This window comes from Myodes glareolus, chromosome 17, assembly GCF_982192425.1.
Source record: "Myodes glareolus chromosome 17, mMyoGla1.1, whole genome shotgun sequence".
NCBI lineage: Eukaryota > Metazoa > Chordata > Mammalia > Rodentia > Cricetidae > Myodes > Myodes glareolus.
Genome location: NC_142042.1, coordinates 60384852 through 60397745, shown reverse-complemented (window position 1 = coordinate 60397745; position 12894 = coordinate 60384852). Strand labels below are relative to the sequence as shown.

The following is a 12894-nucleotide window of genomic DNA, read 5'->3' as shown; positions in this document are numbered from 1 at the left end:
ACCAAACCAGGGTCTAGAACGGCTCTTACGTCAAATTGGATCCCTAGGTAATTCACGGTGATCTCAATGCCTCTGGTGACAGGGTCAGTCTTCCCAACTCGATCAAGAACAATATTGATGGTTGCCTGCAGAGACAGAGCTGTATGTCAGAAGACCTTTCACCACTGTCTCAAAGAGTGACACAAGCCCCGAAGGTCCAGGGAGCAAAGTCTCTTGCCACCAAACCTGACCACTTAAACTTGATCCCTGGGATTCACATGGTGGGAGCGAGAGCTGACGCCTGTTAGTTGTCCTCTGATCACCACACATGTCCATGTCACATGTGCTCTAACACACACACACAAATATAATTTAAAGGTTTTTAATAAAAAATATTCCACATGAATTAATGAACATATCTTACAGGTTGATGTTTCCTAAAACACATTTTAATCCTTCTTCCAATCTAATGCATGAGCAGGAAATCTATTTTGTCTGCTCACACACAGGCAAATGAGTCTCTAGCCCATATTTATTTTCTGTAAAGAGTCAGGGGCAATAAAGCACATGTGTTCTATGATTCCGAGGTCAGAAGCTAACGTCTGGCAAACGAAGTTAGAGTAAGAACCAAGCACTGCCAGGGTCGTTTGCTGAGGCAATTCTGTGAGTGCTCTCAGAGCTACGGCAGGAGGAGCACAGCTGTGAGGGACACCAGCTGACAAACGAGAGCGCGCGGCTGACAGACACCTGATTCATCCCAGCTGCGGCAGCTGAAAGACCAGGAGGGCAGGAAGAGGTGGGACAGATGCCAAGCCAAGCGCCACGTTAAACCCAACCACCAACAACACCACTAAACGTAAGGAGTCTAAATTGTGGGTCAGCACACTCAACCCCTGTAGCATGACAGCAGCCATGACAGTAAAGCACTGGGCTTGGCTCTGTGCCAATATAATCTTATTTACAAAGGCAAAGCAGAGCTGGGTTTGCCCGAGGACCATAGACTGTTAATCTCTGGTTTAAACCCACCAGTGAAATGCCAGACGGTCAAATTGAATTAAAAAAAAAAAATCAAAACCTGATCCCTGTATATGTCGTCCATAAGAAACTCACTTTAAATATGAAGACACAATTAGGTCAAAGGTAAAAGGATGGGAGGAGATACATCCCAGCAGCACCAGTTCAAAGAAGGCAGTGTCTCTGTTAATATCACATAAGGACTTCACAGCAGAAACGTTGCCAGGGTGGTGTCAGAAGGGTCATTTTATAATCATGTGGTAGTGCCCTTGCACACTGCGTAGGTGTGCGAAGTTAAATCCTCTAAACCAAAGACTTAACTGTGTGACTCTGGTCATAAAATACCAGCAGAGGGGAACCCAACACAACCGGGGCACGGGGACTGGAGCAGACATGCCGCCTGACTGCTAGTGAACCTGGGACTTCTTTCGGGTTTAATAAAAATGTTCAGTACTTGACTGAGGTAATGGTTCTGGTTTGGTAGAAATGTTCAAAGCTGACTATGGTGATAGTTGTACAACTCTGAAAACATCAACAGCTACCGGGTTACACTTGCTTCTCAGGCTTGACAACACGAGTTCAATCCCCAGACCCGCACAGAGGTGGGAAGAGAGGACGGCCTCAAAGTTGTCCTCTGACCTCCACAGGTGCGCCTGGGCAAGCAACTCCCTTAAGAACGAAGTTTAAAAGTGAAGCATGTGTCTGTCACATTAGTCAGATGCCCCACCCTAATGTGTCTGCCTAAGAGAAAAGAGTGCATATGTCCACACACAGTCTTGTATGTGTGTGTTCACGGCACCACATGTGACACCCCCAAACAGGAAACAACCAGATATCTACTATTGGAGAATGGGTTTGCAAACTGTGGCACAGCCACACCACAGAATCCTGCTCAGCAGTAAGAAGGAACAAATTACTGTTCACACAGTAAACTGCCATATTCCAACAATCAGGCTGAAGATAGAAAACAAACAAAAGCAAGGCAGAAAAAGTACGCGCACTGTCTGGTTACATCCATATAAACACCTAGAAAATATAGACTAATACACTGTGACAGAAAAAAAGACTAGCCGCCGCCTCAGGACTGGAGATGGGAGGGAGCATTCTGGGTGTGCACGGAAATTTGACCATGATGGGTTTTCTCTATCGGAACAGAATAGCAGCTATGGTACAGATGTACCTGGTGTCAAAACTTACCAAACTGTGCATTTTTAAAATGCACATAGCTCGGTACATGCCTATTGCAGCTGAATGCAGCTGCTGAACAGGTGGCATGCTCCCTAGAGGCTGCAGCTCTGGAAGGATCGAGGACCGCAGCTCTGCCTTCTCTCCCAGGATGCATCAGACTCTAGAGCGTCCTGTGAGTGTGACTGACTCTAGCCCCCACTCACCCGCACTGATCAAAATGAGCTAACGGGCTGACAAAGCTGTTCTTTGTACAAACCGCCCCAGCAGGAAACTCACCCAACCAGACCAGGACATTAGCCTTCTCACTACAACCACAGGACATGCGTGGACACTACAGCTAAGTCAGAGGCAGAGAAATCAATACACAACGGATAAATCAGATCACTGAGGGACAGCCAGACTGGCAAGGACAGAAAACAAGTATGACCGACAGAAGCACATCTTAGAATTATTTGTACTTAAGTTTTAGGTGCGCATTATAAAACTGGCAAGTAGCTTCTATTCTGAGTTGAAAACTGGAGTTGAGGTGAAATAATCGAGTGCTCACAGGCATTATGGAAGAGTATAAAATAAGGAACGGAAGCACCCCCTTTTCTAAGCCCTCCTAGGAGGGGGGACAGAAGGGCGGTGTGACAGTGATGTTTGGTCCAATGTGCAACTGCGCTCAGTGTTATCAGTCAAGGCCATCTAAGGCCTGCCACTCCCTGAAAGTCACCAAACTCTGACCATTAAAAACACCATTGCTGAGACAGTTCAGGGAGAAAGTGCTTACCACTTGCAAGCCTGAGGACCCAGGTCTGAGCCCTAGACCGGGCCCTGCTCCACCCCTAGCTGGACATGACAGTCTGAATCTGTAACCCTTGTAGTCCTCTGCCAAGACAGGAGGTAGAGTCAGAGAACTGCCTGAAGTCCGTGGGCCAGCTGGCCGGGAGTGCTCAGCTAGCGGGGAGGGCTCAGCTGGCCGGGAGTGCTCAGCTGGCCGGGAGGGCTCAGCTTAGAAGAGACTCTGCTCCAACAAAGTGGAAGGAGAGAACTGACTCCCCAGAGCATCCTCTGGCCTCTACACATGAACCTGCACTCAGCATAAACTTTATTATTACTAATAAACACTAACAAACAACAGAAATAATACATAGAAAATATTAGCAAAATCAATAATAAATAAAAATGATAAATAAATCCTATAATATACGTACCATAAAAATTTTCCAGACACAGTAAATAGAGAAAAAGTAACCCAGGAAATTGAAATACTTCCCCTTGAATGTTTTGGAGTATTCAATTCTTTCCTGGGAAAACAAAACACAAAACATGGTTTTGACAAGAGGCAAACATTCCAACAAAAGCATTCCCAAGCCTGCGACTCACTGTTGAGGCTGAGTCAAATGGTACACACGGTAGCAACAGTCAGTGACGTTACCAGGGGCAACCTGGGCTGGGCACTACCTGTCAGCCAGAGCTCCACAACCCTTGGGAGATATGGTCTAGGCCCTTCATCTTACAGATGGGAAACTGAGTCCTAGAGGTTAAACAACTTGCCCAGGGTCAGGCGGTGAGTGGGCTCAGGCCGTGCTGGCAACCCTCGGCCCTTAGAGCCACCCTGGAAGCGGCCCTCAGAGAAGCTTAGGATCGTTTGCAACCTTAAGTCTGTGTATTTCAACCACCCTGCATTTTCGGTGTGCCTTGGGAAGTCCCAGTAACACAGGCACCCATCACTCTTGTGACGGGGCTAATTTGTGAGGCAGGAAGAAGAACTGCGGCGGCCATCTTTATCCCTGGCCAGAGCAGGAAGTGGAAGGGGCCAGCCTCAGGGGTATTGAAGTCTCCCCTATCCCTCCAATTCTTTTGTTGCAAGGGTTCCAGGAATGATTTTGCCATCCCAGGAGAGATTTCCTACACATAAGCCCTCTTATCTAACGCCACTCAGCTTACTCAGGAGCACTGCCTGTTCACAGAGGACTCTGACAAGCCAGGAGGTCTTATCCTCTCTTCAACCGTGTGGTAGAACCATAGCTGTACCCTTGCTCTGTACCTTAGTAGCATACAGGTCAGCTGTTTCCAGGAAAAGCTGCCTGCTTAGTTCTTCCAGAGCATCTACTTCCTGTTGAATAAGAGTCAGATCTGGTGGAAAGTGGGCATCAAGGGTTAAACCACTGAGAAACTTCAGAAAACAGTGGAAGGAAAGGGCTCGCTTTGACTGTTCTAGAGGGCGGACGCTGGGAACTGCCAGTGTCTGGAATTTCCCACCTCAGCCAGTAGTGCTCCAGAGTAGTGCTCCAGCTCGACAGTGGGGGTGAAGGAGCACCCAGACATCTGGTTTCTCAGACAGATGCTCTCCTGAGCTTGGTGTTTGCTCAATCCCTGAGGCCTCAAATGGAGCACAGCACCAAGACCTATGATGCAGCAACTCTATGCCATCTGAGCAGTCTGTGCTGGGAGTGCGTGGCTCAGTGGCACGGAGTCACCAGGCTGGCTTTCCTCACTGCCTTCTTTAGCTCTTCCAGAAGCTACCTTCTTTACCCCCCACATTCCCACAGGACAGTTGCTACCCATCTCCCAGACAAGGAAAGAGGCTCCAATCATACACCCAGGCATGGCTGCTAGGGCCACTCGCCTCCAGGTGGGCCTGCCCTTTCCACCGCCAGATGTTGTCTTCCACACCTGGGGAGCAGTGTCACTGTTAAAGAAACAGGCGCCCAGAGAGCTAACGCCACCTTCATAAGCTTGTTAACATATTTATTAACCTACACTTTGGTTTTTCTGAGTTTTAAAGTAATGAAGATATTAAGTCCTTCATTACTTTAAGATATAAAGATAGTAATTCAAAGCTTCCTTCCTTTGTGAAATCAAAAGTGCCCTTTCGTTCCCCCCCTCACCAGGGGCTACTAGCAAGGCCTACGGCCCTCAAAGAAAGAGTGGAACAGTCACAGTCTGTCTCCCTTGAGAAGGGAGAGAGTTCCTTGAGGTTCGACTCATTGTTCTATCACTTAGCACTGTCTAGAAACAGACACAAAACAAATGCTTCAGGATTGCTTTTCTTTTTTAAAAACAAATTGATTTTACTTTTAGTTATTTGTATGGGGGAGGTGGGGTATGCCTATGAGCGCAGGTGCCCTCAGAAGGCAGAGCTGGGGGATCTCCCCAGAAACACAGTTCCAGGTGGCTATGGGTCACCTGATGTGGGTGCTAGAAACTGAACCCAAGCCTCTGCAAGAGCAGTGCACTGTCTTAGCCACGGAGCCATCTCTCCAGACCTGATTACTCGCTTTCTTTCTGCCACAGTCGCCTGGCTTCCTGTCTGGTTCTTATCTGCAGCCACATCAGAACCGTGTGGCACGGTCTATCTCAACGGCCTGCATGGGTAAGAAATGGACCCCTGCCACCACATGAATGCACCACCCGCTGCTGCAGGGAGCCACTGTGCTCTGTGGTCTTGCAGCAATGTGACACGGAACAGCAGAGCAGAACAAGTTATGGAGGTGAGAACACGGTTCCGCTCCTACATTTGCCACAAACCTCTCCGGGGCTGTTCTCATGTGTAAAATGGCAAGAATGACCTTCCAGGTCCCCTCCAGCTCAGAGGCTGCCTCTGTGGTTAGGTACCCAGGTACTTCCTATGCCCAGTGCTGGCTAGACAGGACCCTGACGCATCGGGCTCCCTAGAGGGGTCTGACCTAGCACTAGGCTTTTTCTGCCCCTGGTGCAGAGAGGAGAAAAGTCAGAGGGGATAAAGGATACTTTCGCTTCCTGGGGCTGATGCAGTCACGCTCTTCAGCATGCCCCAGAGTCCTGACGGCTTGTTTTGCACCTCCCCCCTCTGGAACATGGTTCTCCGTGCCACGGCCATCCTGAAAAGAGGAAAGCAGAGGCTGAGTGAAGAAGTGTGCCTCAGCCTCGTCCTATCCACCTTTCCACGCCACAGTTGTGTGTCTGCTGCTTCAGGACTTACGAGGGAGAGGACACTCCCAGCGGTGATGTGGCTTGGTCCAGAGGCACAGAATGTGGAGGAAGCAATATCTAAGGACCAGCTCTGCCACTTGAAAGCTGGAAGACCTACAGCTTCCTTCCCCACTCTGGATGGTTGTACAGACTAATAACAGCCAGCCTCGTCCTCGCTGTATGTTAGTATCAATTAAGGAACAAAAGACAGCTAACAGATCTAGATACAGAACCAGGCAGAGGAGGACAAAAGGAAAGGCCGATGACAGAGAGGAAAAAGGAAGATCACATAAACAGGGCCTCATGGCTCTCTGAGTCCACCTCTTTCCATGACTGTTACCCAAGCCACGGCTGGATGAAGTGACATAATGACACCACTCCCTCCACCCCTCCTCATCTGTGGAGGACTCGGTGGCCCAGTGCCAGCTGCCGGCAAGTTCTAATCTGCTCAGAGGCAATAAGAACAAGGTCCCGTGAGATCAGAAAACATACAAACGATTGCAGAGTACAACGGGCCCAAAGTCAGCCAGGGTGGATCTAGTATAGATAGGAAGGAGGCCACAGAGAAATTCAGGGAGGACATTTCCGGGTGACGAGAGGTAAAAATGGTGAGGAGAAGGCACTGGCATTGGTTTCACGTCTGGGACTCCTACAAATGGCACCAGGGGATCAAGGGCTAGGTGGCATTTCTGTGGGCTAAATTTTTAAAGTCTCAGGTAAAAGGCCATTCACAACAATGGCTGCTGGAAGAGCTTCCTCCTCAGCGAGCTCTGCCTGGGTGCTGGAAGAATGAACTAGCCCAAGCTTGGGCTTTCTGCCTTTCCTGACATATTCTCCACAACTTGGCATGCTGGGAAGACATAAAAAGGAACCAGCGAAGGCTTAGACCCACGATTCGTCAGCTCTAATGGGAGCGTGGGACTGGGCTCTGCAGTTCACAGTTTACTTGGGCTCAGCACCTGGGGTGAGCGGCAAGGCAGCTGGAAGAGGGAGCACAGAAGCCATTTCTGTTGTCCCTTCAACATGGAAAGCTGTGCTGTGGCGCTGGCTGCCTATGTGAAGGTGACGGACACCATGCTGTGCACTCTCAGCAGACAGACAAACGGAATAACCAGACGTGAAAGTTGGCTGTAGGCAGACAGGTACCCCCAGTTTTAGACAATTCACTTCTACTTTTGGTTTTAATCACCTAATTCTAATCCCATTTTGCTCTTGGCAAATAAGTTGCAGACAAAAATAAACATACACTTAAGAAGAGAAGGTGAACAGGATCAAACTTTCTGAGATGTGCTTTTCCAATGTATTTGAACAAACACACAAGCACCGTAGCCATTTTTACCTTCAGATTTCCCACTGCCTCCCTTTGTAAGGTCATCTTGTAACAAGAAAGAAGCTATTTACTATGGGTCAGATGCCGTTTAAAAATTCCTCATAGGAAAACCATAAGCAGGTAGGTGGCTGAGGTCTGGCACAAGCATGAATGAGAAGATTCTGAAAAATGTCTACTCCGTTCTTTAGAGAATATCAAACACATCATGAAAATCCACATCATCCTTGTTATGTGCAGGGCCATGCTAATTCTGCCCACTCCAATTTTAGCACACGTGTTGTTGATGCAAGCACTCTACCCTACTTTATGTCACCCTATTGTTTTACAGTTCCCATTTCTAGTTCAGCCATTACTTCTCTTTAGTTAAAAAATTTTATTATTTGTGTGTATATCCTTCAAGTATGTGGGTTTGAGGATGGAATCATATCACCAGGTTTAGTGGCAAACACTTTTACTTGCTGAACAATCTCACTAGCCCATCAGAACTCTGAATTTTAGAAATAACATACACTCATATATGGTTTAAGTATGGGGCTATCGACACTCAAACACTTATGAATACAACATCTCCATCACTAAAGGATCTGCCCTTGGAGAGTCCACAACTCACCTACTACCAATTCCTCAGCTCCTGGAAATGTCCTCCAATTCTTCAGTTTTGTCATTTCTGGAACGTGCATATGACTAGGATGGAGCAGTGTCTGTCCTATGGAGAATGGCCTTCCTCGTGACTAGGATGGAGCAGTGTCTGTCCTATGGAGAACGGCCTTCCTTCCACTAAGCAAAGGTCCTGTAGGTTTGTTGAGGTTCTTGTGTGCACTGAAGTCTGTTCATTCTTACTTCTAAATAGCCGTCCGCAGTATGGCTATTACTAGTGTTTTTAATCACTCACCCATGAAAAGTTATCTCTAGCTTGGGCTTTCTATGAATAAAGCTGCTAAAAACAATGCTATGCTCATTTCTGTGTCCTTATTTCTGTGTGAACACCTAATACAATTTCTGGATTTGGATTCTGGAATATTTAGGCTTTTTTTTTTTTAAAAAAGAGAACTAGATTATATTCTAGTTACTCTACCACCCTACATTTGTACCAGGAACTTATGTAAGTCCTGTTTTCTATATCCTTACCAACTAGCATTCTGTGTCATCACCATTAAAACATGTTCATTTGTCTGTGTATGTGAGTAGATCTGTGTGTATGTGTGCATGTGAGTGGATCTGTGTATATGTGAGCGGGTCTGTGTGTGTGTGTGCATGTGAGTGGGTCTGTGTGTGTGTGTGCGTGCATGTGAGTGGGTCTGTGTGTGTGTGTGTGCATTTGAGTGGGTCTGTGTGTATGTGCGTGTGTGTGCATGTGAGTGGGTCTGTGTGTGTGTGCGTGTGTGTGCATGTGAGTGGGTCTGTGTGTATGTGTGTGTGTGCATGTGAGTGGGTCTGTGTGTATGTGCGTGTGTGTGCATGTGAGTGGGTCTGTGTGTATGTGTGTGTGTGTTCATGTAAGTGGATCTATGTGTATGTGTGTTCATGTGAGTGGATCTATGTGTATGTGTGCACGTGTGTCTGTTTGTATGTGTGTGTGTGTGTGCATGTGAGTGTATCTGTGTGTCTGTGTATCTGTGTGTCTGTGAATGTGAGTATGTCTGTGGGGTCCAGAAGAGGCGTCAGATCCCCGGAGCTGGAGGTACGGGTGGTTATAAGCTGAGGTGGTGATGGGACTCAAGCATGGATTCTATGCAATTACAGATGTGCTCTTAGTTGCTGGGCCACCTCTCCAGCCCACTGTCACCAAATTTTATCTGAGTCATCCTAACTGCGCAGTAGCCTTACCATTTTAACTGCATGTCCATAGAGGTTACTACTATGTCACTGCCACCATGCTGACATAATGGCATGCAGATGTTAGTTGCCCGCGTTCTGACTGTACTGTTGTTTTTAATGTGAACTTTGGGAGTCTTTCCTCAAACACTTTCTCCCTGCCTGTAGCTTTTCTTTCCTTCTTTTTCACACAGTCCTCTGTTTTTGTTGTATGGACTGTATTTTAGGGGCTAAGTATTAGAATTTTTGCCTATCTCTAGATCGCAAAGATTTCCCCCTAAACGTTTTGCTGTTTTATACTGTACATCTAAGTCCAAGGTCTGTTTTGAATTCATTTTTCTACATATTGTGAAACTTAGATTTTGGTTTTACCAGAGGAGGGAAAGGCTGTGGGTTGTCTCAGAATCCTTTGGTAAAATACCTGCCTCCATTGAACTTTTTCTGAATCTGCATTTTTGTAGTAACTTCTTACTATGTCCACTAATTAATATCATATTTTCCTTTATTCCTTTGAATGGATCTATGCTAACTGTGTTCAAGTCTTAGCCTAACTTTCATCGTCTGGGCCCATATGAAGTTATTGCCTATTTTGTAGCTGAAATGCTCAGTTTCATTCCTTCAGAGCTGAGTTAAGACTTTTTGATGGAGACTTGCTCTGGTAGATATGTGTGCCTGTGGGAGCGCCCCGCCTCCACCCTGCCCCCAGTACTGTAAGTTCCGGCTGAAGTCCACAGCGCTTGCTAAGGACATCAGACAAATTCTGTAGCCACACTTGAGGACTCTCTGTGGCTCCTCTCCGTACAGCCTCCTAAACTTCAGATCATCAGTCCTGAGTTCTGCCTTCTCATATGTCACGCCTGAAGGCTTTCCCTTTCTGTCATCCAAGTGTGTGCCCAGCCTGCACAAACCTCAGGCAGCCATTCAGGCAGAGAAAACTTGCAAATCTAGGAAGTGTGTGACTATCAGTGACAAGCTTCTTGGGCTCTTTGGAGATTTCTGTGTATGTACTGTTGAGTGGCCAGGCAGGACCTGGTGGAACCGACATTTAAATTATGGAGCGTGGCCCCTCTAGCATCCCTGGTTCCAACACTGCACTCTCATTTTCCAGTTATTATGCTAATACGAACTCCACAGAACACACTCAGACAATAAAGTCAGAAGCTTCTAGCAGTTACTTGATGCTCTTCTTAATTTTATTGTTTTAACCAGTGTTCATTTACCAGTGACTTCAACTACCCATCTTAAGACTCCCTGCAAAAGCAACTGCTTGACTCCCACTGTCAGTCCTGGAAGTTCTCTGGACGACAGACTTAAAGCATTGAGGGCTGGTGCTTAAGTTTCACTTGGATGCATTTTGTCCCCATCCGGGTCAGTCTAGCGGCACCTGACTCCAGACAGTGGCTAAGATCTTTCCTGCCTTGTTCCATGTCTCCCCCACCCCATCTTGTCCACACTAGATACTGTTCTTGCAGGCCATTGTGCCGTGCTCCCCCACTGCTAAATCTACAGTGGCTTCTGGTCACCGCTCCTCCCTGGCTACAGGTATTTGCCAAAAGGTTATTCTACATTGTAATAAGTGGCCCAGTCCAGTGTTGTTGGCCGTTTTCATGTCCCTTAGCTCCAGTGGGAGAAGCTGGGAGGCCAATTCCTCTGAGAACCTGTTTGGTTAAGTGATTCTTACAGGATCCAAACTGCCCCTGATCCAGACCAGACAGGTTATAGAAGAACTGGATAACAATGCGCTTGAGTCAGAGCCAATTCCCAACCACAACTAGTATAAGACAGGTGAGGGTCCGTCTACAACTGCCCGAGGTTTGATTCTATCTTAAATATCTTTTAAGTGTCTTTTCGTTAACAGATTATCACAAAAGGGGAAATAACCTTGGGGAACAAAATAATATAATTCATATTTATGTATGTATGTATGTATGTATGTATATTTCACTATCAAATAGTCTTTATTTTTTACATTTCCATAGATTTATGTATGAAATATAAGTGACATGTATGTAAGTAAAGTAAGTGTACAGTCACATGTCTACCTTTCACACTTCAGTAAAGACATGTAAGACAGGGACAAGCATTACTCAGTGAGCTGGAGCCATCCTTGTCATTCTGATGTTTACTGCTGTCTCCTCCACTATGGCTTCCCTGACGTGACTGTGGCTCAAAACACAGAAATGTGCTGAAGGAAGGAAGATGAAACACAAAACTACTTGTCAATTCAAAACTTACTACTGGTCACATGTGGATAATGGCTTTAATAAAGACAGCAGCCTAAGAAGCTTCATGAATGTGTGGTATAGTGCCTAGCAGAGACTGTTTCCTAAAGATAAAAATAAACGAGCTTATGGAAACCAAGTGATTATTCTAGATTATCAATAAGCTCAATATTTGCTTTTGCTAGGTATGACCACTCTTCTTAGAAGCTGCACGAATCCTTATGCATCTCCTTTCTGTTGTACATGTGTGACAGGGCTCTGCCACATGGGCCATTGCCATCTCCTTTCTGTTGTGCATGTGTGACAGGGCTCTGCCACATGGGCCATTGCCATCTCCTTTCTGTTGTGCATGTGTGACAGGGCTCTGCCACATGGGCCATGCTCACTAATGCACACTTTGTACCCTTCTCAGGCTCTGAATTCCTGATTCTCCTGCCTCTGTCTCACAAGTGTTGGGATTACATGCATGTGCCAATGCACTTGGCTTATTTCTTCTTTTTTTTCTGTATGAGGAAACACAGGCACAATGACACAGTGCCTAATCAAGGTATGACAGAAGATTCAAATGCAGATAGTTTGATTCCGAGAGCTTTGCAGGCCCACTACAACACAAATTTTTATAAATATGCCACTCTGAGAACACGTATGGCAGAAGTATTCTTTTGGGCAATTTTTATGCAACTTTTTGGTGTGTGTGTGTGTGTATTTCCTCATACTGCATTCCACTGTAGACTCTCAGTGAATATAATTCAGAAGACACAAGATTCAAAGAAGTTCCTCTTACAGTTCACAGACGTGCTGAGCAACTGCTGGAGGCAGGAGTGTGTGCGTGTGTGCGTGTATGCATGCACATGCATGCAGATGGATGTTCTTTGGTAGAGAACTGCCTTAAGCTGCAGGGTTGGGGCTCCACTGTTAGAACTTGCATGAGGTGTCACCCACACTGGAATGGGTTTTTCAGTGATGTAACCGCCAAGTCACCCACGCTCCTGTGGCTCTCGCTAAACTCCCAGGCTATCAAGATGGACTTGGTTGGACTCATCTCTGCTCTGTCACGGCCCTCTCTAGCTGGGGCAGACAGGAAAACATTGTAACAAAAATAAAAATAGCAATGGCTAGAAGACTTAAAGACGTCTTAGGTAGTTGGAGAAAAATTAAAAAAAAAAAAATCCAAGCCAAGCAAGCACAGGTTTGTAAAACTGCAGGACAACAGCCTTAGAGTACCTGTCCTTATCCCTGCACAGTGACATTGAATAACTGAGTGAAAAAGCAAATGAAAACAATAAAACATCCTCCAAATATCAACATTATTCTAACAACAGATCTAAGGGAAGAGCTGAAAATCAGAAAGCAGAACTTGAGAATGTCTTCATCTGAGTGAGACTGGCTCTTTGGTGGTACATCATC

At 46.3% G+C, this 12894-nt stretch overlaps 1 protein-coding gene across 2 annotated transcripts in view; it reads right to left on the bottom strand.

Moving 5' to 3' along the window:
- Positions 1 to 12894, bottom strand: part of Gphra (golgi pH regulator A) — a 38491-nt gene that overhangs the window by 4607 nt on the left and 20990 nt on the right. The window contains exons 8-11 of one of the 2 annotated variants that reach the window (XM_048447117.3): positions 5920 to 6029; positions 4796 to 4842; positions 3378 to 3470; positions 30 to 125 (exon numbers count right to left, since the gene is read on the bottom strand). In XM_048447117.3, coding sequence (XP_048303074.2) covers positions 30 to 125; positions 3378 to 3470; positions 4796 to 4842; positions 5920 to 6029 — 346 coding nt within the window. Of the gene's footprint in view, positions 1 to 29; positions 126 to 3377; positions 3471 to 4213; positions 4303 to 4795; positions 4843 to 5919; positions 6030 to 12894 lie in introns of both variants that reach the window. The other variant, XM_048447107.3, reaches the window with a different exon arrangement.